The sequence below is a fragment of the Anolis sagrei genome, chromosome 1 (assembly GCF_037176765.1).
Source record: "Anolis sagrei isolate rAnoSag1 chromosome 1, rAnoSag1.mat, whole genome shotgun sequence".
In the NCBI taxonomy this organism is placed as follows: Eukaryota; Metazoa; Chordata; class Lepidosauria; order Squamata; family Dactyloidae; genus Anolis; species Anolis sagrei.
The window spans coordinates 288,861,345-288,887,001 of record NC_090021.1 but is presented as its reverse complement, the minus strand read 5'-3'; the positions used below and the strand labels follow the sequence as shown (position 1 = coordinate 288,887,001).

General features: G+C 38.6%; 1 protein-coding gene across 3 annotated transcripts; it reads right to left on the bottom strand.

Moving 5' to 3' along the window:
• Positions 1–51: 51 nt before the first annotated feature.
• On the bottom strand, positions 52–25,554 carry EXD1 (exonuclease 3'-5' domain containing 1). 3 transcript variants are annotated; one of them, XM_067462841.1, is made up of 13 exons: positions 25,390–25,554; positions 20,742–20,835; positions 19,399–19,579; positions 15,784–15,852; positions 10,685–10,748; positions 10,471–10,601; positions 9,696–9,760; positions 8,829–8,915; positions 7,638–7,742; positions 7,417–7,497; positions 5,967–6,110; positions 4,306–4,497; positions 52–1,796 (listed from the first exon to the last, which is right to left on the bottom strand). In XM_067462841.1, exons 3-13 carry the CDS (start codon positions 19,529–19,531, stop codon positions 1,359–1,361), a joined length of 1,509 nt encoding a protein of 502 aa, XP_067318942.1. In that variant the 5' UTR covers positions 19,532–19,579; positions 20,742–20,835; positions 25,390–25,554; the 3' UTR covers positions 52–1,358. The 3 variants fall into 3 exon arrangements, with proteins under 3 accessions (XP_067318942.1, XP_067318943.1, XP_067318944.1); XM_067462842.1 differs by having other exon boundaries at positions 25,458–25,554; XM_067462843.1 differs by lacking the exon at positions 25,390–25,554 and having other exon boundaries at positions 20,742–23,383.
• Between the last annotated feature and the right edge of the window lie 103 nt (positions 25,555–25,657).

Genomic DNA, 25,657 nt, shown 5'->3' with positions numbered 1-25,657 from the left:
TGCAGTGAAAGAAGCTTCGTCCTCCTCCTCCTCCTCCTCCTCCTCCTCCTCCTCCTCCTCTTCTTAATAATAATAATAATAATAATAATAATAATAATACTTAATTTATAACTCACCCTCTCTCCCCGAAGAAACTCAGGGCAGTTTACAAAAAATAACAAAAATGGCAAACATTCAATGCTCAATCAAACAAACAAGGCAAAACATAAAATAAAATAAATTCAATATAACTTATAAACATCAAAACCAAGGGTTGAACTAAAAAACATAATGGACACAAAGAGTCTTCTAAAGGACTTGCTGCAAGTCCTGTGTAGGAAGAAAACAAAAAATATAATTTAATTATATGTAAGAATCACCCAGTATTGTACAAAAAACAGGTACAACTTAAACAAGGGTTAGGAAACCAGAAATGTCTCAGAATGTATATGAACTTTAGACTTAAGCACTTGGAAAGAACAACTTATTTAATAAACATCCTGTGTTTTCACTTCATAACACCTGCATTAGGGTTAGGGGCATAGGAACACTACAAAAGTGAAAAACTGCAAATTAAAAATATTGCTTTCTAGTTTTATCTGACAGAACACCTCTAGGAATCTATAGGTCCCCTGGCACAACTTTATGGCCAACATCTCTAGTGAGGATTATGCTGGAGGACCTAGAGATTCCTCGAGGTGTTCTGTCTAGGAATTTCTAGGTCTACCAACTTGATTCTATTACAAACTTCTGGCAGAAGTTGACTAAAGGGTTGCACTGTAGGACCTAGAGATTCCCATATCTGCAAATAATCAAATCTGCAAAAGTCAAACCTGCAAATGTGGAGGATCAACTGTAATTCTTATTTTTCTCCAAAATTTGAAATTAATTGACAGCAGATGTCTCCATGAGACAAAGTAAAGCTAATTGCACTTTCTTCCCTTTTAGGACTTACGGGATCCTGGGCTCTTCCACACAGCCATATAACTCAGAATATCAAGGCAGAAAATCCCACAAAATCTGATTTGAACTAGGCTATCTGATTCCACACTATCGTATATTCCAGTTCAAAGCAGAAAATGTGGGGTTTTATTTAACTGTGTTGAAAGGGCCCCAAAATATCAAGGCAGAAAATCCTGCAATATCTGATTTGAACTGGGTTATCTGAGTCCGCACTGCCATATATTCCAGTTCAAAGCAGAAAATGTGGGGTTTTATTCAGCTACGTGGAAGGGCCCCCTGTCTGCTTGAAAGGAAAGGTGTGTTGTTACTCAAGGTTTGGCAATATGACTTTATAGAAGGCAAGACAATGAACTGACAGCTGAGGAGAATCATTATTTCTTGGGTGTATAGGTCAAAAACTGCAGTAGCTCGAGTTTCTACTGTGTCAATAATTGCCTGATTTCCTCTTCCAAAGTCCCAGCAACCTTTGTTTGTGGTTCGTGGTTTGAAGGTTGTAGATGTACAAGTTGGGCCTCTTGTCTCCAAGCATCTTCTATATCTCCACTAACTGTTTCCCCTTGATTATCACAGTGAGATACCCTCTGCTCTATTATTTTAGCATTTTCATGACCAACTGGATGAAGACAATTGGCATTGTATGCTTTGGGCGATGCTATCTTATTGGAAGGGGTTAATTTAGTGCCATTTTTTTCATTTTCATCTTTTTGTGCTCTCTTTCCTTTCAAAGGCGCTATATGTTTTCTGATAAGAAGACCGTCCTCGTTCACTTGGAATTTTCGCAGTGCATTCTCTCTCCGATTTTTGTGAAAATCTTCCAATTGTCTTAGCTCTCGTGGTAGCTCCATACAGGAAATCTGATTAAGACAGACAGATCGTACCTCTAATATTCATTTATTACCAACATTTCATTCAACTGTAGTTACTTACTTCTATAAATGAGCCAAACATAAAAGATATAATACAGTTGAGGCTGTATCCACTGACTGAAGAGAATAAGAGCATAAAGTGCTAATCTAATGTGCAGTCTAACAAATAAAGTTGATGAAAAAGACTTTAAGTTCTATACTACGTAGAATGTTACAGTAACATTACACAGATGACTGACAGACCAGATTCGTTTCAATGCCTTAGAATTCTCTTGTTTTTCTAGACCTTTTATTTTTGTGTTCATATCTTTTGCTCTTTTTATTCATTTAAGTATCTTTCATTTTTATGAAATGTTAATGTTACAAGTTTTTCTCTCTTTCTGTATAGACAAGGATCGCAATTCTTTGGTAACTTGTATAACTCACACAAATAGTGAACACCTACACCTATGCAATGCATCATTCACAACCTTCTGGAGCTGTTATGTAAGCATTCTGGCAGTAACCTCCCCTGATCTACGTAACGAGCCCTATGCCCAAAAAGCTGATTCACCAAGGAGCTAATATAAGCAGAATACATACAGGGGAGGAAACATGGGTATTGTGTGAGCTTACACACAACTACTCAAGAACTATGGTTGCAGGTAAGCAACCTGTCCTTCTTTGTGGTTTCCATGGCTCACACAAAAGGGAGACAACTACTTAATCACTATAGGAAGTGGGAGTGTCATGTGACAAAGGAAAACACAATACATCTCTCTTACTTTTGGGGTAAATACCTTACAATGAAAACAGGACCCCACTTCGTGGCCTTCTCTGGGGCATAAAAGGCAGTGTGAATGACCATTCCCTTGGGTGATTTTAGCTCCTCAAAAGATACATTTTTTATTGAACCAGATTTTTTTTTCATGCCAGGAACAACTTGAGAAACTGCAAGTCACTTCTTGTGTGAGAGAATTGGCTGTCTGCAAAGACATTGCCCAGGGATACCCAGATATTTAATGTTTTACCATTCTTGTGGGAGGCTTCTCTCATGTCCCCGCATGGGGAGCTGGAGCTGACAGAGAGAGCTCAACACTGATCTCCCCAGGTTCAAACTGTTGATCTGTCGGTCAGCAGTCCTGCCTGCACAAGGGTTTAACCCATTGCGCCACCAGGGGCCATAGTAGGCCATCAAACCCAAACCACCAAACCGAACTGAATGTTCCCAAGTCGAACAGTCTAAGTCAACTCAAAAGACAGAGTCCAGACAATGCCAAATCAAAATCTCAAGAAAGTGAAGCCAAGGTGCAATCCAAGGGAAATAAAAAACCAGAGGGAAGATAAATCTGAAAATGGAAACAAACAGCTCATCAACAGTTCCTTTGTTGCTGTTGATGTGGCAGACGAAAAGGAACTCAGGTTTTGAATGAACTAGAATGAGAAAAAGAGGGACAACCACTAAAATGCTTATGTAACAGATTTAGAAGGCTCTGAACGATGCACTGCATAGCTACAGTAAACCTCATTTGTGTGAGTTACTGAAAATATTTGTACTAAAGAGTGTTTTTTCACCATAGTAAAATATGGAAGTAACACAGAAAGGAAAGCATTCAAATACTAGCATTTTTAATAGAAATGTTTTTCTGATAAATCATTTTAAATCAGTGGTTCTCAACCTTCCTAATGCTGCGACCCCTTAATACAGTTCCTCATGTTGTGGTGACCCCCAAGCCATAAAATTATTTTTGTTGCTACTTCACAACTGTAAGTTTGCTTGTGTTATGAATTGTAATGTAAATACCTGATATGTAGGATATATTTTCATTCGCTGGACCAAATTTGGCACAAATACGCTCAAATTTGAGTACTGATGGGGTTGAGGGGGTTTGATTTTGTCCTTTGGGAGTTGCAATTGTTGGGATTTATAGTTCACCTACAATCAAAGAGCAATCTGAACTCCACCAACAATGGAATTGAACCAAACATGGCACACAGAACTCCTATGACCAACAGAAAATAATGGAAGGATTATTTGGCATTTACCTTGAGTTTGGGAGTTATAGTTCACCTACATCCAGAGAGCACTGTGGACTCAAACAATGATGGACCAAACTTGGCATGAATACTCAAAATCCCCAAATGTGAAGAGTGGTGGAGTTTGGGGAAAATAGACCTTCACATTTGGGAATTGTAGTTGCTGGGATTTATAGTTCACTCACAATCAAAGAATGTTCTGAACCCCACCAATGATAGAATTGGTCCAAACTTCCCACACATGACCAACAGACAATACTGTGTTTTCTGCTGGTCTTTGGTGACCCCTCTGACACCCACTTTTGACCCCTTCAGGGGTCCCGACCCCCAGGTTGAGAAACACTGCTTTAAATGAACTGAACTGGAATTATAAAATGCCAATAATCTGCAGTTTGAGGTTCTAAAATTCACAATCAAGAATGACAGAAATAAAGGATTATTTGATCTCATGTTCTGGAGATGCTTCTGAGGTCACACCTACCTTTCTACTTCCCAAAAGGTCTGCAGATCCCTTCCGAAATGCATTAAGGTATCCATCTACCAAAGTTGTTAAATCAGACATAATTTCATCAAGCAGCATCAGACGAAGAGGGAGGAGGTACACTGTTTCCAGAGCTAACACATTCAGCAGGGCAGGTGAAAGGGGTCTCATGAACCATACCTCAGGATTTCTCTTCATGAACACATATAAAATGACAGAAAATGTGATTATTTAAAATAGGAAAGGATGTTTAGTAATCCTCAGAAACTGGGACTGACCATCTAATGATTTATTTTCACTTTTATACCCCTCCAGACTCTCCAAACAGTCTTTTTATGGCCAAAAAAAGTATCAATTGTCTATTCTAGAAGTTAAACAGAGGCTAGATGGTCATCTGTCAGGGGTACTTTGTGCTTTTCCTGCATGGCAGGAGGTTGGACTAGATGGCTCGTGTGGTCTCTTCCAACTCTATTATTATATGATTTTATGAAGTATGCAAAATCAGCTTTAAAATAGATCACAGAAGCCAGCTGAACTACTTTTATTGTTATTTTTATTGTTCATCCTGCTGCCAAAGGGATAGCAGGGAGGAGGGCATTCTGGTCTCCCTGGGAAGGGAGTTCCAGGGTCCAGGGACAGCTATCAAGAAGACGCTCTCCGACATCCCCATCAACTGAGCTTGTGATGGTAGTGGGACTGAGAGAAGGACCTCCTAAGGATCTCAGTGTATGAGCAGGTTTATATAGGGAAATGAGATCTGCCTAATAGCTTGGACCTGAATCAGATAGGGCTTTATAGGTTATAACCAGCACTTAGATTTGCATGAGCAACCAATGGAGCTGTTGCAACAAGGGAGTTGTGTGCTCCTGGTAACCAGCTCCAATTAACAATCTGGCCATGTCTCTTTAAATATTTTAACATTTTAAAAAAAACATATCCAAAATAGACTTCAGGCCAGGTATGATTTTGTTTGTTTTGTTCCATTTTTATTTGTTTCTTGAATCTCTTGGCAGCCTGCATGATCCCTGGGTCCATATGGCCAGCCGTGGTGGTTGAGAGAAAGCTATGATTCTGCATCCTCAAGTGGCATTTTGACTCTGCCCTGAACCACCCATGTAAGAAATAAGCAACTCAATCTTAGCACAATAATTTAGGAATAATTCTATCTTATAGACATTATCCAGCTCCCTTTCCTAGCTGTCAGTTTCCTCATCTTGTAGCCTTGATTCTTTATTGCCTTTTACCTTTTCTTTATTTGTTCTTTTCATATACTTTCGCTCTCAGACCTTTGTCCTCAGTTCAGAGATTTACTTAAGCTTCCTCTTATCTCTTTTCCTTCCATGAAGGCAAGTCTCTAATTACTTAGACTCTTTGACTTCCTATAGATTAAGCACTTTCACATCACTGCTGCTCACACTCCCAGGAATCAACAGGCTGACAATATTTAAGTAATACAGATTGTGGCATCTACCACAATCACACTGCAGCAAAAAACATAAGATTTTCAGTAAGTAGGCCTGTGACTAAATACAGAAGGTACATGTCTGAAAAAGTTTCTATATCTACTAAAGCGGCCCCTAATAAATACACAGAAAGTATTGTACATATACAGTACTTTAAAGGTTATCATAAAATGGTGCTATTCCAGATGGCAAGATTACCTCAATTTCATGCTGCCTTAGATCCATGAAAGAGACATCCTTTCTTGACATCCCCAAGTATTCTATTAGGCACTCTTGCAAATTTCTGATGCGACGTGGAAGAAATCCTCCCGTTTCCACTGAGAACTGCAAAACATCAGCGACCTATGGAAGAAAACAGGAGGGGATTCACAGGTCATTTCCACAATTTGATGGCTTCAAAATATAAAGGAATACTGCTGTAAGCATTGCTGTACCATACATGATATCTTTGAATTATTTATATACTTGGTTTAATTCAGTGAATGCGAAATTGTAAAGTTTGCTTATTGCAGGCATATAAGCAAAAGAATGTCATTAAAATTTAGCCCTGTGACAAACTATATTCCATGACTCATTAAGAATTTCAGTCATTCAGTCGCCCTAGGGCTGAGAACGGCGGTCAACAAATGCAGCAAAATAAATAAATTTATATGCTGCTTTGAGTCCCCCGGGGAGAAAAACAGTATATAAATGAAGTAAATAAATAAATAAGAAGTAACAAATATATGCAGCACTGACAAAATCTTCAGGATCTTGCATCTATTTCCCCAAACAATGACATTTTTTAAAACTGAGTTTTCAGAAGAAGCAGAATTCATACTAGAAATTGAATTTTCTGATTTAATTACATGCATATAGTATTAGCAAGCATCCTTGAAGAGAAGGGCCTGCCAGATATAGTTTTTCCTAGAGAGATAACCTAGCCAGAGTAGGTTATGAAGTGGTAACTTCCCAATATATAGTACTACATGGAGCTGCCTCTGAATGCAACTTGGAAACTGCAGTTAGTGCAAACAGCAGCACTACAGCTAAACAGCTGACAAGAACGTAACATATAAATTGTATAATACAACAGAACTCCCTTATCCATGGATTCAATATCAAGGTTTCCAAGAAATATTTCCCCTTAGAAGTGTTTGTGGGCCTGTGTAGGTTCTCATGTGTGATTCCAGGATATACTTCCAGCCAAAGTCTAACTATAGAGCTCACTGTTATTCACCACTCCTGCTATCCATGGGGAGTCTTGGAATGTATCCCCCACGGATAGGGAGATTGTACTTAACTGGTCTCAAGCAGTTTCACTGTTTGCCTGCACATTTCCGAATTAAATTTAATCTTCATGGCAAAGTGCTAAATGGCTTTAGACCTTGAAAGAATTTTCTAGAGGGACTCTTCTCTTTGTCCCATCAGATGGGACATTCTTAACTGGATTTAAATTGCCTTCTTTTAATTAACCCGTTTAATATGTTTTAGGCAGTACAAATTATCTTAACTTTTTAAATTTTTTTAGATTGGCTCAAACTGATTTTATTCTCTGCCACCTTGAGATTTTTAGATATAGAATCTGATACATTTTAATAAAGTGTTTCCTTCTGACTTGTATTAGACTACCTTTTAAAATTACAGACAAAACCATCTTACAACCTACCTGTGTATCAAAGACATTAGTGAGTTCTATGCCATACTGGTGGGAAAGACAATCTGAAAGCCACCTGCAGTCATGAATAACCTAAAGTATGTGAGGAAGAAGCAGCAGAGCAGTTAACTGATTCAGAATGGAATATAGATGTCAATAAAAATAATCCTTGTTGCTATTTTTACATTGTTCGACATGTGTTCTCAAATGTCACATGTTTTACAAATACTTGCTTTCAAAATATGCTGATCTTCCAATATAATTTGAAGTCCATTCTTGAACACTCGAGGTCCCAGAAGGAAAATGTCAAATAAGAAAACCCGGCTTCTTGTTGCTACCTATGGTAAGTATGCAGAATAGAGACCAAAATCATAAGAAGCACTATTATTGAAATATTAGCATGAAAATGTTTTTATAAAATGAATTTCAGTAATTACTCTCCAGTGATTTCAATATTGTGGACATTTGACATCACAGTCAAATGCACTTCAAATAAAATGTTTAAGAACAGATTATGAAACTCACTGTTTCCTCAATCTGTATTCATTGGGGTGTATGAAACGGCAGACATCCGTACCGTTTTGGTTACCCCCCATTCCGGTTTTGGGGAAAACCTGGAAATTCAGGAGGGAGGTTTCGTATCCATAATTCCCGATCGGGAGTTCCATTTTCGTTTCGGGAAAATTTGGTCCATTGGCGCCAATTAGGGAATTTTAGAGTCTCATCTCTCCATCATTTAGGTGGCTATCAGAATGAAACTTGTCATACTTGTAGGGCACATTTACAACTGCAAGCCTGCCAGGTTTCAAAACATTTCGCTAATCCACTGATTTTTGGGATTTTTAAAAAGGTTTTATCAATAACATATACACACACACATACACGAGGGGTTTCTGGGATTTGAAGTCCAAACCAGTGTGCACCACAAAACGAGAGGAGAATGGATAGAACCAGGTCTGTGAATGTCTGAGAAACATGATGAAGAAGAGATGTTACGGGTGGACAGAGCCCTATGGTGGAGTTCAAGGAGTACTCCAGGGATAGACTCTGGTCCAATGGCTGATGAACACAACTTGATTTCACCCACATCCTGTGAGCGAGTAGGCAATGATAGTTCACTGGATTATTTTATAGTGAGAATAAACGTACTATATAACATAATCAATGATATCAACTTTCCTCCTGCCGCCTAAAGATCATGAAAATTTGAATGTTCCCAGGAACATAACACTTCTATTAGTTAAACAATGGATAGAACAGTCAAACTAAAAGGAGAGAAAAAAAGAAGAGGTGATACTGAAAAACAAGGACAGAGCATATTTTTCTTTTCTGGACTTATTGCCCAGAAAGAGATTACTGATTAAGAATCACAAAATAAAAAATTCATAGAAGCTCCAGGCAAACATTTCAGTGTATTTTCTTACTTGAAACCAAGACAGTTTTCCATAACGGCACAAATTGACACCCTCGGCTGCTATACTGCATACAGCTTGCTTTTTGATGTGTACCATCTAGTGTTGGGGAGGGGGTGTTAGGAAAACAAGAAATACAACATGGACGTTTTTACTATCAAACATAGTGTGTAATTGCAATATGGATAAAAAATAGTTGGGCTTTGATCGGATGCTCCATAAAGAATAAACCAGAATTTCAATTTCTTGGATATTACTTATATAAACATATTTTCAGACTAAGGCATTCTAAAGCATAACAGAACACCCTTCCCTGCATTTTCCTAAATAGCTTACTAGATTATTCTCTCCACCAGTGTCAACTCTCTTTATTGCGACTACTTAGTAGCTGTTTGGCATTTTTGGTTTGGCTCTTCTGCAAAAGCTTGTCTGAAATAGAAGATTCTACCTGCCATACTACTATCATTAGCATAGCCTCTTGACTCACAGAGGCAGGCAATCCCTCCACCATCAAAAGACAGGGCTATAGTTAATGGAATTTTACCACCTCTTCATTGAACTCACTACTTTCAGACTTTTAATATAAAATCCAAATACTTTAGCCACACCATCTTGGCTCTGAGAAAAATGATCTCATAGCCAGTATTCACCACCACCATGCAAGGATAGCAGCCAATTGCATGAGGCTGGTCAAGACCAGTGACATATAGATTTTCACACCCTTCCTTATAGCATGTTCAAATGGAAAAATCTGGCTGACAAGTGGCTGGCACTGCAATACTGATCAGAAAAGCACAACACACAAATATGCTCCCAGTATAAAAATGAACAGCAGACTGAACAGAAGCCTCAAGCAGAATGTAACAGGATTATACTCACTGCATAGCCAAATTTCTTCTGGAATTGATCAACAACAACATATTCTATTTTTTCCCTCTTATCTCCTGCAATGTAAAAAGCATACATTAAAAATCTTGTTTGACTGTACTCAGTATAACTTCCTGAAACCCCCCCCCCCCCAACATGCTGGGCAACACAACATGTCCTATTATGGGCAGCCTACATGGGCATTAAGGATGATGGGAGCTGCAGTCCAATACATTTGAAGGACTGCCAAAGGGAAAGAAGAGAAAAGCTCTCTTCTCTGAAGCCTGCTCCAGCTTCAGAAAGTGCTGGAATGGGACTGAGCCCTTTATCCTGGCTTCAACAACTTCCTGAGTTGCTTATGTGCAATTCTTTGTTACCTATAGCTACCAAGTGAAATGCTTCAAATCCAAGGATATTATAATTTTGAGCTGAATCATTTTACAGGCTTTTTGGAAGGGAAAAATCTTTATGATGCTTGTTTTCACATTTACAGCAGCACTGCTCACAAATATTCAGTTTTGCACCAGCACCTCATTCACATCTCTCCCTTTTTAAAGGGTAAGGTAAATCATGATTTTTTTAACTGGCAGCATAGCAAACTGTTACTAAGTTGTCACACGCAGCATTTCAGATATTGACAGAATGCAACTCCCAGCAATCCTTAACATTCACTGTGCTGCTGGCTTGGGTTATAATGTCTTGTGGTCCCCCAACACATGGAAACCCGTGACTGGGATACAAAAAATGATCCACAGATTTGGTATCAGGCCTAATTTCTTTTAGTTACCTGCAAAGTTATATTTGGAGGTACTCAGCCTGAGCTCCTGCATCTCTTGGAAATGAGCTTCAACATCCTGAATGCTTGGCTTCAATGGTTCTCCTTTGTCTGATGTAGGTATTTTGGTAGCTGCAACTTCTCTGCACAAGTTATGTTATTCATATGATGAGTAACTATTTTACTTAAATAAGGAGTCTGAAAAAAAAATCCTCTTTGTACATACCTACACTTAGTGGCAGTTGTTTTTTCTTCTCCTGCATGTTGTTCTATGTCATCAAGTAACTCCACTGAAACATAAATCAGCAGCTCCTATTACATAAACAACCTTCAACCAGGAACTACACTTGATCCACAGAAAGTGGAAGTTGTGCCAAAACTTTCAATGTCAAAGAAGAATACAATTACTATCAAGCAAGTAGCAAAATCAGAGCCAGAAGGAAATGGGCACTGATTCTGCATGTTTAACAGTAAATGTTGTTGTTGTTCATTCGTTCAGTCGTCTCCGACTCTTCGTGACCTCATGGACCAGGCCACGCCAGAGCTCCCTGTCGGCCGTCACCACCCCCAGCTCCTTCAAGGTCAGTCCAGTCACTTCAAGGATGCCATCCATCCATCTTGCCCTTGGTCGGCCCCTCTTCCTTTTACCTTCCACTTTCCCCAGCATAATTGTCTTCTCTAGGCTTTGCTGTCTCCTCATGATGTGGCCAAAGTACTTCAACTTTGTCTCTAGTATCCTTCCCTCCAATGAGCAGCCGGGCTTTATTTCCTGGAGGATGGACTGGTTGGATCTTCTCGCAGTCCAAGGCACTCTCAGAACTTTCCTCCAACACCACAGTTCAAAAGCATCGATCTTCCTTCGCTCAGCCTTCCCTAAGGTCCAGCTCTCACATCCGTAGGTTACTACAGGGAATACCATGGCTTTGACTATGCGGATCTTTGTTGCCAGTGTGATGTCTCTGCTCTTTACTATTTTATCGAGACACACACTTTATGAAAGTAGAAAAGAGGTTACATTGATTGGTTCTCCTGAACAACTCCCTAAAATCCCTTTGATGCTATTGACAAAGGAAGCTAGGATGATTTCACTGATATATATTTGCAATAACAAGCTGGCTAACTAGGATCTAAGAATGAAGACAGGTTAGAGAAGACAAAATTAAATATGTATAAGGTTTTGAGGTTAGTGGTAGTAAAGTAAATAACATTCATTGCATCGTTTTTAAGATTGTGCGCTGCTTTGAGTGTCAGTACTGGGAGGAAAGTGAGATGAAAATAATGATAACAATAGTAATACAATTTGTTGTCGAAGGTTTGCATGGCTGGAATCACTGGGTTGCTGTGAGTTTTCTGGGCTGTAATCCACAAGCATCTGGACAATTTCAACAGAAAGGAGAAAACCATGAAAATGAACAAAATCTGGCTACCAGCATTTAAAAAACCCTCTAAAATCAGGACAGTAAATAAGGAACACCACTCAGAAAACAGAGGAATTCCAGACATGAATCAATCAAGGTCAGCTAACACCTCCCCAAAAAGGATTTCCCCAGGCAGTAAGCAGCTAGACCTTGAAGCTGAAAGGTTATTAAATGCTAATCAAGGTGACCAATTGCAACATTCACATTTGCCTCAAGCAGACAAGAGTTCTTTCTCCCACCTTGAACATTTGACAGATATATAAACCCCAATTGCTTAATGTATTGTCAAAGGCTTTCATGGCCAGAATCACTGGGTTTTTGTAGGTTTTTTCGGGCTATATGGCTATGGTCTAGAGGCATTCTCTCCTGACGTTTCGCCTGCATCTATGGCAAGCATCCTCAGAAGTAGTGAGGTCTGTTGGAACTAGGAAAAAGGGTTAATATATATCTATGGAATGACCAGGGTGAGACAAAGGACTCTTGTCTGCTGGAGCTAGGTGTGAATGTTTCAACTGACTACCTTGATTAGCATATAATGGCCTGACAGTACCTAGAGCAAACTTTTGTTGAGAGGTGATTAGATGTCCTTGTTGGTTTCCTCTCTGTTGTTGTGCTGTTGTAATTTTAGAGTTTTTTAAATACTGGTAGCCAGATTTTGTTCATTTTCATGGTTTCCTCCTTTCTGTTGAAATTGTCCATATGCTTGTGTATTTCAATGGCTTCTCTGTGTAGTCTGACATGGTGGTTGTGAGAATGGTCCAGCATTTCTGTGTTCTCAAATAAAATGCTGTGTCCAGGTTGGTTCATCAGGTGCTCCACTATGGCTGATTTCTCTGATAGAAGTAGTCTGCAGTGCCTTTCATAACAGAGCACCTGATGAACCAACCTGGACACAGCATTTTATTTGAGAACACAGAAATGCTGGGCCACTATATATAGTCCGAAAAATCTACAACAACCCAGTGTTATGGCCATGAAAGCCTTCGACAATACACTAAATCATAATTCTCCCCTGCAATTCACTAAATTGATTTTAATCTTATAGTACAAGTGAAAGACAGAAAAAGATAATAACAATCACTTCCTGTATATCCCTCCAAAATGTACATGGGATAAATTAAATTGAACTATGAACTATTTATGGGTAAGTCAATATACTAGAAATTACTCATCACTGGGACACTGGCATTTGAATGTGGTTCAGCTGTGAACATTTTGGTACTCTGTAATGGATCAGTTTATGCTCATCAGTATTCCTTAAACTCAGATGCCCACATGCAACAATGAGAATTTAAGTACTTTTTTTCACTAGGATACAGTGCATCTGGAGGGATGTTGCCATTAGGTCTGGGCCCACAAAGCCTGAATGTCTATTTATGGCATTTCACTCCCCCCACCTCCCCCCCCCCCACAACCCCAGCTTACCTAACATCCAACTTTCAACACCGTTACAGCTGAAGACAGAAAGGTTAACCCATGGGCTCATATTGTGGGAAGGGAAGGGTTAATTTTCTTCTTCTATTGCACTGTGCCTCACCCAAAATCCTGCAGGGCAAACTCAGATAAGGAAAATATTCCAGTGATATCAATAGAAGCCACCTCTACCCCAAATTTTTGTGCATCAAGTTGGGGCAATTTTCCTTCAGGAAATAAAGAAAGAGGGAAATATGTAGAAGGGTGACCACAAATGCATGACTAAGTGGGGAGGACAAAATTGGCAAAAATGTGTAAGTGCCAATCTAAATATGAACAAATATAAGTATAATTATTAAAAATAACAGGCACATTACAAGGGACTATACAAAAGTATAAATGTATAAATGAAATATAAAAATTCAAATTATTATTTCTTTTATTTAGTTATATGATAAACTAAATAGGCAAAAGTAACTTGAAAATCAGAAAGCTATCTTAAGAGGTTTTGTTACTTGTAAATTACTTTAAATGATATTAGACATCCTGAGAGAGAAAGAGAAAATTGCACAAAAAATCAAATTGTGTAATTTTAGATAAGGATTTAAAATATTCTGTTGAATTTTCTTAAGGAGCACAGAATCTCTATATCTAATTTTCTCTTTAACATGATAAATGGATATAGCAACTTGCAATTAGTGTTATGAGGGAATTGAAGGAAATGTATAGAAAAGAGCTCTTCACCCAGGAAGTTCAATGTTGTGCGTCCGTGTTTTTTCAGACTAGCTGTATGTACTAGCCCTTCACCTATCCTACCCCAACTTCATGAGTTTGGATGGGAAACACAGGATGCAAAGGGAAGATGCAACTGGTAAGGTGACCAGAAAAGGTTTTGTCCTTTTGCAGACAAAACCAAGATTCTGAACAAGTGAACTCTAAAATCATAACAGTAAATAAAGAACAGCACTCAAAAACAGGAGAACTCCAGACAAGAAACAATCAGGGCCAGCTAATCACCTCTCAACAAAGGATTCCCCCAAGAAGCCACACCTTGAAACTGCTAGGCCAAACTTACAACAACCCAGTGATTCTGGCCTTGAAAACCTTCGACAATACCAAAAAGCAGAAATGGAAGTATCTTCTTATTAAGATCACTGAAGTATTGCAAAAGTGAGGAAATTTTTTCAGAAATCTTCATCAAACATGATGGCACAAAAACAAGGAACTAGGGCAAGTGGGGGAAACGTCCAATAATCTGGTTTGATACAGTAGTCACTGTGTGCCTGTGCAATTGCAACATCAATACAGCCAGCTCTGTGAACAGGAAATGTTTTCTCTTCACCCCACAAATGAAGATCCTTTGATACCCCGAGAAAGGCTATTTTGGCCTTTTCAGTGGTCATATGTTCATGGAGCAAAACAATAGTCTCTACATGAGTGTAGTTGGAAATTAAATTTAGGGGTATAGTAGGCAAAACAAAAGTCAGCTGAAGCCAAATTTTAAACATTACCTAGTGGTTTGAGGCACTTGCAATCACTATTCCTATGCCATGTAATATAGTGTTATCAGTATAATGCTTCTTAGGCTCCTTTCCTTTAGACTTCCTTTGCTTGCATGTTATGATTTTGGGTAAAAAATCACATTTTCCCACCTCACTGAGAGAAAATGCCGTAAAGTGAAGCATGGAAGGCGATTACATCCTTCTGCCACTTTTCTCTTTTTCTAGGCACACGTCTCTCCCATGCTGCCCTATTTTGCTTCTTCTGTCTCTACAATCTCCAACTACCTTTTCTTTTCTTCCTCCCTACTCTTCTTTCTAATCTTATACCTTGTTTTTCCCCCTTCATTGGCTCTTGTCTCAAATTCTGACCCAACTAACATTCTGAATATATCCTCCTGCAACTGCTCATCAATTTTTGTATTTAGTTTAAAGATATGATAATTAAAAGTTGGGAAATTTTATTTTTGAGTCGATTTTTACCCTGCTTTTCTTGCACACCAAGGCGAGACTCAAAACGGCTAAAAATACAATAAAAACATAAAAAGTAAAAAATTTAAACAGATTGCAATGCAATAAATTCCTTATAGCAACCTGATCATCTAAAACTGTCAGCGATAAAACCCTAGAGCTAGATCTTGGATTAGAGGGACATGTGGTCCATCTACAATCTTAATCACACACACACCCCCCCCCCCCCCGGAGGCCAGTTCAAACATAAAAGTTTTCACTCCTTTTCTAAATGATAAGAGTAGTGGGGGCCCTGATTTCTCTAGGGAGGGTGTTCCATAGTTAACTGATTGAAAATGATTTAATTGTTTCGGCAAATTCTGAGTGGAAGCTCAGAATGACACCCCCCCCCCCCGCCCTTTTAGCCATTTTAATGAAGACATTGCAATTATTAGAGTAAGAAAACATATTAGTAAGAGGGAATGAAACTTCCTGTGGCATAAAACCCAACAGAAAATGTCCAAGTAAAAGGAGGGGAATCTCACCATTAATAATTTCATGGCCAAAAAACATCTTGACTCCTGGTACATATCTACCACTTTCCAAGTTTGTAACTGAAATACAGAAACAGAAATATTACTGACTTGCATATAAAATGAGAAATAGGATTTACCACGAAGGTTCATTCTGCGCTGGGCAGGAGGAGCAATCCACTATGAATGGGTTTAACTTCAATGTGCCTGCTTAAATGGTTTTTTAATATTTTGCCAAACTGGTTGGCATGTAGGTGTTAAACTCAGTCCTGGTGGATTGCTCCTTCATGCCATTCCAATAATATAAGCACCTTTCAATACAGCATGGATGCAGCAATGTAGAAATTATTTTGTAATTTTGGAACTTTCCTGCAAATCTTTGTTCTTATGCTTGATTTGTTCATATATAAACTGTTTATTCGCATTGGAGTGGATGTCATACCTGAATATATACAAAGTAGGACATTGATGAAAATAAGCAAGTGGTATAGGACATTACCATCGAAGTGAATCGCCAATGCATATGGCATGCTAGTGTTTTATCACACAGTTTGGTTGTTTATTTTCCTCTCCTCTTGAGTTGCATAACATTGTCATCACCAGCGTCAGGGTGCTTAGAAAAGCTCAGCTTGTTCTGAGAGGTTTGTTTTCTTTCCTATGCAAAGTCCAAACTTCTTGACCATTTAATAGTCTTGTTTGATATTCAGAGGTGGTGGAGGTAGATTCTACCATTAGTTGCCATGAATGTTTAGCATTACAGCAAAATCTAGATCTAGAAATGAAGCACTTTGAATCTCCTGCCAGATTCAACTTTCCAAATAAGATTCTGGTCTCTCAAGAACTAAGTCTGTTAGCCTCTTCTTTTTCAAGCAAACTAACTCTGTTTTTTTAAAAGCAACAAAATGTAAAGCTGGCACTGAAACTACAACTGGAGGAACCTTTGCACACATGACTGGAAATATTATTTCGACCCTGTCATGGTTTTGGAATTTTATCAATAGATGCCAGCTATTGAGAAACTTAGGCGGTACAAATTATTTTTTTCTTCTCCTGCTGAATAAAATATGGTTGTATTAATTATTTGCCAATGCTACTGGAATGCATTCAACATACATCTTTTGTATTTGATCCTGTGTACACATAAACAGAACAATTTCAAGTATTTTGTACTCCAGTGTACTATGTCAAGTCAACAGGACAAGTAAAGAATTCCAAGCACAAGGGCAGCTAAGGAATTTTTAATAATAAATTATATTTCATTTATGCAAAATACATTCAGTATTACATAAGCAATTTGGTTACTTAACCAGTCTTACAGCCTTGAAACTTCACAAAAATATAGGCTCCTTTAAATAACTAAAATGCTAAAATGTCTGCACATTTTGGTGGAGTGGGGTAGCGTATCTAACAATATTCTGCTAATAGTACTTACAGAGGAGAAAATGGTATTCAATGCTGTATACAAATGCTGCTACTTTAGGTATTTTTATTCTTAATAGATACAAGTAAAATACTACAAAGACGCAACAATAATATTCAATCTCTAGAGTCATAAGAACTGATCACTGGACTTTCAAATTAAGTCTCTTGAAATTGTTCTCTGTTATTGTTTTGCTCCACAAACACACAAAGAGCTGGACAAGAAGACACACGGGATCTCTTACAACTCTATAGTCCTTTCAGAATAACTGACACGGAAATCATTTCAAGATGTCCAGTGCTTAGAATTGTCTGCTCTGATAAAAAGCAGAGACTAGGCTTCCTCTTATCTAAATTCTCTCCTGTTCATCCAGGATCACAGACTGATAATAATGGGAAATAATTGCATACACAGCTACAGGCAAAAGAGAGGAATGCTGTGCTGCCACTCTACCTGCCAGGAAGACACACCTGAAACACAAGGCAATTCATGTGCTTTTAATCTCGGAGCAACTTGGAATTCAGAAGTGTATGGACTATGTCTCCAATCTTCTGTAGCGATATATCAGTCATTTGAACTTCTAAGTACAATATTGCTTATGATAGGGCTGCATTTTATGCAGTTGTGTAATAATTACTACTATTAAAGTACTGTGGGAATTTTTGTTCCTTTCCTTGAATTTTCCTTATGTGTACAAATAATAATTTATAAGAACTAAAGTCTACACTGCCTAAGAATGAGAAGTTATATCTACCATGAATGTTCACTCTAGGATAGCAAGAGAAACTTGGCTCTACTAAGGGATTAGTCCCCACATACCAACTAGATAGACAGGAGTCAACATTCTTCAGTTACTACCATTAGATTCCCTCCCTTTCCGGCAGTTTAGTTATCTAGCCTTGTATAATCTGTATTTTATTAATACTTATGTATATCAGATGTTTATTTTCCTTTATTTTCAGAGGGCTTTCTGTGAATCAGATTCTCTGTCATCCTTTGAGACCCACTGGACAGAATTTTTGTGAATAGTAATATTTTCATAAGGTTATTTCTTTAAATTTTTCTCCAGAACCCTCTTTTTCTCCTGGCTCTCGCCACTTTATTTTCTTTTCCATATCTAAACTATTACTTTACACATATTTTATAGTAATAAGTCTCTATAAAAGGAATAGGCCGTAAACCCATCCACTGCCAAAGCAGGATAATAAAAATTGACAAGGGAAAAGAGTCTAGTAGTAACTGAAAAGAATGTGGATTCCTGCCTGTTTGATTACATGCATGGATTAACTCATTAGTAAAGTAGATTGCTCCTCTGTGCCTTCCCGAGAATGGACAACAAGCATATGGACCAATATGTCATACAATATTGGAACATTGCAAGCTGCCAATTAGTATAATGTATCCTGTCCCACTCTCCCCTTTAACTTTTCAAATGACTATTACAAGTATAATCCGTTTTAATACAATATTTTGCTCCCCACTATTGTTATGCTATCTCAAAAATGTCTTTTAAAAAAGGATATCCAAGTGGTAGACCACAGGCCTGATAAGATCTTAAGAAGTTCTTTGGACCTAGCCTTGATTTATAGGAACATTATTTTGTTCTCTTGAGATTTGGATTTTGAGTGTAACAGCTTCTGATATTTACTCATATTTACTCATATATGTAAGCTGCGCCGAGTCCCCTTTGGGAAGATGGTGGCAGGGTATAAATAAAGTTGTATTATTATTATTATTATTATTATTATTATTTAATTTAGTGCAATCTGGTAATGGAACATAGGAATGGAACAATGGACGACGAACCTGGACTACGCTTGGATGATGAGAAGATTGGGTACGGTTGTTTTTTGTAATAATTGTGCATTGTAATTGCTTATTGGTAATTTATGGATAATGTGTTAAGTCAATTGTTATAAGTTGTATGGAACCACTGCTTTTTCTACTGTTTTTACTGTTTGTGAACCGCTGTGAGTCGCCTTCGGGCTTGAGATACAGCGGTATATAAGCAAAGTAAATAAATAAATAAATAAATAAATATTATATTAGACTACTTCACAACCATACACTAACAACATAATCCCAAACCAATGACTAAAAAATAGAATAGCAGGCTGTACTCTAATTGAGAAGACCAAAGAATACCCACTAATATTTAAGCAATAATTTTCAAAAGAAATTGGTGTAATTCAAAACAAAAGCAGAACCTTTATTTAGAAAGACACTTTGGCTGGAATCCAAATGTTGCAAAACCCCTTGGAATGTGCTGTGTTTCAGTGTGAGTTTCAGAGTTCTTCCAAGAATGTCATGGAGAAAGTCCAGGTCAATGCTTCGATCCATTGTGGGTTTTATCCTCCAAGGGATCTACTGCTCAACCTAAATGAGAAACTAAATCCAGATGCCTTGTGTTAGATCACTTCTAGAACTCCAGTAACTTAAAAAGGAAACAGTATGTTAAATCAACTTGACTATAAAGCTCAAGAACCTCTGGTTATTCCAGTGCTGTTAATGATATATACTTCTTTTATTTTTATGCCACCTATTTTCCAGTGAGGGATCCATGGTGGCTCTCAAACAAATTCGGCTAAAACATGGCAATCATATCAACAAATTAAAATATCACCATTTTTGAGATGAGCTTAAGCAGCACAGAGACAAATAGTCAGTGCTCTCATGATTTACTTCTATACAGACAGAATTATATGATGCAAGTAGCTCTGCTACAGAGATGGGATAGAACAAGGCTGTACAAGGATATCTATAAGACTCAATTGAAACTGTATTTATCACTCACAGGTCAGCATGAAGACAACAGAACCTAGCTACTGACAGCTGCAGTCAAACATCTGGGAAGAGGTACAAAAAGAAATTCCCTTTTCTGCTTAGTAGATGTGTCTGCATTCATCCCTGAAGAGCCAAGTCTACTATTATACTGTGACCCCTGTATTCCCAGGAGACAAGTTCCTGAACTTATTGTGGAATCAGGAAACAGTGGATAATTGTGAAGGCTACTGAAATTAGCAAATTCTAATAGAACTTATTGCAGAGTCATCCTGGAGGACCTAGAAAATTCCTAGAGCTGTATCCTTTCTAGGAATTTACAAATCCATGGTAACTTCTGGTAGAAGCATAACATAGATTCAAATTGGAGAATTTAAACATTTCTTAGGGCATATTTTATCACATGTGGGTAGGTGAAATTGGAAGGAACGGGAGGGGGGGGGGTATACTGTACTAAGTGCCTTTGCACTTTTATCTTTACCTCTGGTAACACTGTCATTACTCCTGTCCCTACCACAAGGTACTGAAATAGTTAGTGGGATAACCTGTTTCCCCCCTAAAATTAAATATCTCCCTGTGGGACAGTCCAGTACTACCAAGGCTTACATTAGCTATTTAATCAATACAATATTTTATGAACTGAGATTCTGCATATTCTAGTGAAATCCATGAAATAAAATATTCCTTTAAGATTAGACCCATTGATATGATGCAGCCCAAAGTGCCTATGATGTAATAATTGGCAAAAAAAAAAAAATCATTCACTCACAGGTTCTGCAAGGAGCCCTGGGTTTGTTCTCCAGCCTTAGAATAGGCTTACCCCACTTATTTTTGGTCCTGGACTTGCTTACAAATACCTTGGTCTGAAAATAAAATTTCATTCAATAGTCCTTTTTAATAAAAGGTTTTCCACACCTTCTTTCAAGACTTCAGGAATATAACAACATAAACAACTATTAATATCATGCAACTCTCCCTGACGAAGCCTGCATGCTATAAATACAGTAAAACATGAACTGGTTTTCTTTCTTGTTGGCTGGAGGCACTAATAAAATCTTTAAAGTGAGAAACATTGAAAACCTTTTACTAAACAAAACTGAATCTCCATTGTTAAAATGGAAAGAAAGATGACACCTACATACCTAGTGTGGGAAACCAGGTGTGGGCAGTCAGACTATAAAATCTCCCCACCCAATAGAACCAAATCTTTGAACAAACATGAACAAATAGTCCCTACTCATGGGAACAGTCGCTGTCACTGCATTGTTGTGCATACATAATTAAAGGCTTTCTGTAGGTTGCAGAACAACCTAAACAGACTAGAGTTAGGAGTCGTTTCAACCTCCAGGCATGCATGCAAGAAGGTTGTGACTATTAGGAATGTCTCTCATTTGAAAGGTTTGCCATTCCATTAAGTTCAATTGTATGCATAATGACACACAACCTTTCAGTATAAGCAACTACAGAGCACAATAAATCTTCTCTCCTTTCCCTCTACTCATATTCATTGCAAACGTTTATGGAGGAATAATCAAACAAGATTGTCATTTTAATGCTATTTTTAAAGCAAAGTGATACAATGGTGGAAGGAAAGCTACAGGAAGGGAAGATCGGGAGACTGTTTTATGCATTTTATTATAGTGTCCGTGTTTGTTTTATTTTTATAGGGAAGGTGTGAGTTGTATTTTTTTAATTACAAAAAAAATAAGTTTAAAAAATTGTCATTTTGAAGCCAGCAAGATCAGTCTGCTATACATACGAAAAGGAAATAGAGCTCAATAGTGGTTCACAGAAACTGGTCTTTCAGCCACTTACACTGCTCTTTGTTTAAACTACAAGCTTTTAAAAGTAGAGCTCAGCTAGACATGTAAAATGGTAAGCAACAAAGAATTTAACTTTAAAAATAGAGTTCATGGGAAAATTGTCCCATTTCAGCTAGATGACTGCAAGCAGCTCTCAGTTCCAGGAATCTCCTTTCCCCTACTGCCTAAACAGAAAGAATTCTTGAACTTTAGCACAGTATGTTAGGTTGGGACAGGGTGAAACCTTGTCGTTATCAGAGAATTAGATGATTCACTACAAAAAAATAAATCTACTTTATTCATGTCCAAAAATCAAGACCAGGTGGAAAGGGAGGTGGGACAGAGCCATTAAAGACTTTCAGAATACTCCAGGTCTATCAGAATAATTACAAGTTGTATATGACACTGCACTGTACTTTGGTATACTCATCACAATTATAACACTATCCTGAGAATGTTTTCCTACATATGAACCTTATTAAGTTAATTAGGAATTGTTCCCTAGCCTGGGTGTTTACGACTGCTACAGCCAGTCATACATGTGGCAGGAAAAGCAAAACAGGCATACTTTCTTAAGCTGACTATGATTAAAGTAGGCAATTCCTCAATTCAGAATAATTTTGATTTGGAAAACTTGCCCCTTAGGTTAGAAGAGGAAAAGAAAGTTTACTGCCAATGTCTTTAAACTGCATCAGTTCGATATCTGAGTCTAGGTCATTTAAAAATAACTACAATTTGCTTTGAAAACTTGTTTGTTTCTAAAAGAGCACACCACCTGCTAACAGAGGGAGATTAAAGGGCTTATATAGCCTGAGCTGACAATTTTTCTCAGGTCAAGACCAATCACCTTCTGTTCAAGACGTTTTAACACCATCTTGGGCACCCGAGTAATGGTGCACATTGACTTCCATTCCAACAAGCATGTGCATATATGTAACCCCAAACAATTTCACAGGGTTCTCTTAGGGTAGGAATACTCAGAGGTGGTTTTATTTATTTATTTGCTTTATTTCTATACCCCATTTTTCAGCCATCGTTTTCATTTGCTTTTTGTATCTATGGAAATATTTTCAAGTTGCCTAAAAATTTATTGCTTTCCTGTTGTTTTCATAGGCTAAGAATAGACAAAGGCGGATATACCAATTCCTTCCTCTTAAACTATTCCTATAGGTTCAATGGGGGGAAAACATGTATTTTTTCTTAAATTGGATGTTTGTGTCTTTTTTTTTTTTACCAAAAGGATCCCTTTTATTTTAATATAAAGATAGAAAGGCTGAAGAATAAAAATCAGTCAGGCAAGACCAAGGCACTGGAAAAGGGCAAAAGCAAGCAGCTCTTGCTGCAAAACCAACCACAATTGGAAAAGGTGGAAGGTCATCAAAAGAGGAATCTCATATACTTTACATCAGGGGTTCTCAAACTAAGGCCCGTGGGCTGGATGCGGCCCTCCAAGGTCATTTACTCAGCCCCTGGTCTAAACTTTGGACTTAGGATCACCCTAAATCTGAAACAACTTCAAGTCACACAACAACAACAACAACCTGAATTAACTTGGCTATCTGATCAGCCAAAAGCAGGCCCACCTTTCCCATTGAAATACTGGTAAGTTTGTTGGTTAAAATTGTTCCTCATTTTAAATACTGCATTGTTCTTTCATGTATTTTGCAGTACAAATAATTTATCTGCAGTGTTCATAGGAATTTGTCCATGTTTTTCTCAAAATATAGTCGTCATTCCCCAAGTCTTAGGGACAATGAATTGGCCCTCTGCTTTAAAAGTATGAGGCCCCCTGCGTTACACATATCAGTCCCATTTGGAAGAAGCATCCTGATACTCCAGCAGCCAGTCTGCTTTATGTTCTACCACCCTGGAACTTGTTAGACAAACAGATATATTGCAGGGCACGGATTTAATGATGTTGTGCACAGGGCTATAGAGTAATGCCTTGAAGAATCATAGAGTTGGAAGAGACCTCATGGGCCATCCAGTCCAACCCCCTGCCAAGAAGCAGGAATATTGCATTCAAAGCACCCCTGACAAATGGCCATCCAGCCTGTTTAAAAGCTTCCATAGAAGGAGCCTCCACCACACTCCAGGGCAGAGAGTTCCACTGCTGAACGGCTCTCACAGTCAGGAAGTTCTTCCTAATGTTCAGATGGAATCTCTGTTCTTGTAGTTTGATGCCATTGTTCCGCGTCCTGTGTTCCATCCAAGAAGAGACATATGCACACATATGACTTGAAGAGAGGGGAGGCCAGAGGACAGATCCATCTTGCCTCCTGCATATGCCATCAGTTGGGGACCGCTCCCCCAGCACCAACTGCCACTTTGGGCCAGAGTGAAGAGAGGAGGGCAGAAGACAGTTCCACGTTGTCTCCTGTGCTATGCTAATAATATAATATAATGTAATATACTGTATTGTATATACATATAATATTTATATTATAATGTAATACAAAATAATACTAATATGCTATTATAATTATATATTTATATTACATGCAATATTACTAATAACAATACAATATAATGGTGTAGCACAATATAATAATATGTACTATGCTAATAATATAATATATTGTATGTATAAATATCTTGTAAACCGCTCTGAGTCCCCTTCGTAGTGAGAAGGGCGGCATATTAATGTCATAAATAAATAAATATATCTGTATTTGCAGCAATCATCTAATGCAGGGGTCCACAAACTTTAAACAGAGGGCCAGGTCACAGTTCCTCAAACTGATGGAGGGCCGGATTATAATTTGAAAAAACCATGAATTCCTATGCACACCACATATCTTATTTGTAATGCAAAAATCACTTAAAACAATACAATAATTAAAATGAAGAACAATTTAACAAATATAAACTTTTTGGTATCTCAATGGGAAGTGTGGGCCTGCTTCTGGCTCATGAGATAGGATTGTTATGTGCTTTCAAGTCGTTTCAGACTTAGATTGACCCTGAGCGAGGGCCGGGTAAATGACCTTGGAGGGCCGCATCCGGCCCCTGGGCCTTAGTTTGAGGACCCCTGGTCTAATGTGTATATTTGTGCCTTCAAGCTGCCCACTGACCTATGGATGTTTGTGCCTTCAAGTTGCCCACTGACCTATGGCTACCCCACTGTTTTCTTGGGCAAGGGATATTCAGTTTTGCCAGTTCTTTCCTGTCAAATATGGCCTACACCACCTGGAATTAATGGGTGGCCTCCCACCCAAGAGCTTAACCAAACCTGACCCTACTTAGCCTTCAAGGCCAAGCAGGACAGTGTGACTTTATGATATTTAAGCTTAGACCCAATATTTACAAGACAGCCCACAGAAACAGCACCTAAGAAACAACCAGTAAGACTGTAGTATAGGCACGGGCAAACTTGGGCCCTCCAGGTGTTTTGGGCTTCAGCTCCCACCATTCCTAACAGCCTCAGGCCCATTCCTTTCAGGGCCATTCCTTTCAGGAATGGGCCTGAGGCTGTTAGGAATGGTGGGAGCTGAAGCCCAAAACACCTGGAGGGCCCAAGTTTGCCCATGCCTGCTGTAGTCTATGCCCTAGTGAGGCCAACCAGAAAAAAAGGGCAAAATTTCTTAAAGGCCTCAGGCTTATTTCGAAACATACAAGTTAAAAACAACTAGAGCTGTACAAGACGAGGCTCAATTTCTCAAGAGGACGCGCGTCCCATCCACCTCGCGCAGGAGAAACTCCGCCCGCCAGGAGCCGAGGGCGCCGAAGTGTTGCTCTGCGCAGGCGCGAAGTCGGCGTTGCTCTGCGCAGGCGGGGAAGAGGTTATAAAAGGGAGCGGCGCGCGCCCTGGCGGTTGGAGGCTCTGCTCTCGGCGGGACGTCACACGCTCAGCTGGTTGGCGGTGCGCCGCTCGCGCGTCCCT

Bases quoted from the DNA above. Each gene is read 5' to 3' on its own strand.
- EXD1 (XM_067462841.1), bottom strand. From the start codon at position 19,531: ATGGATCGAAGCATTGACCTGGACTTTCTCCATGACATTCTTGGAAGA. The intron at 9,761-10,470 runs GTAACTAAAAGA...TTTACATTGCAG, and splicing joins CTCCAAATATAACTTTGCAG to GAGATAAGAGGGAAAAAATA. The intron at 8,916-9,695 runs GTGAGTATAATC...CCCCAACACTAG, and splicing joins AGAAGAAATTTGGCTATGCA to ATGGTACACATCAAAAAGCA.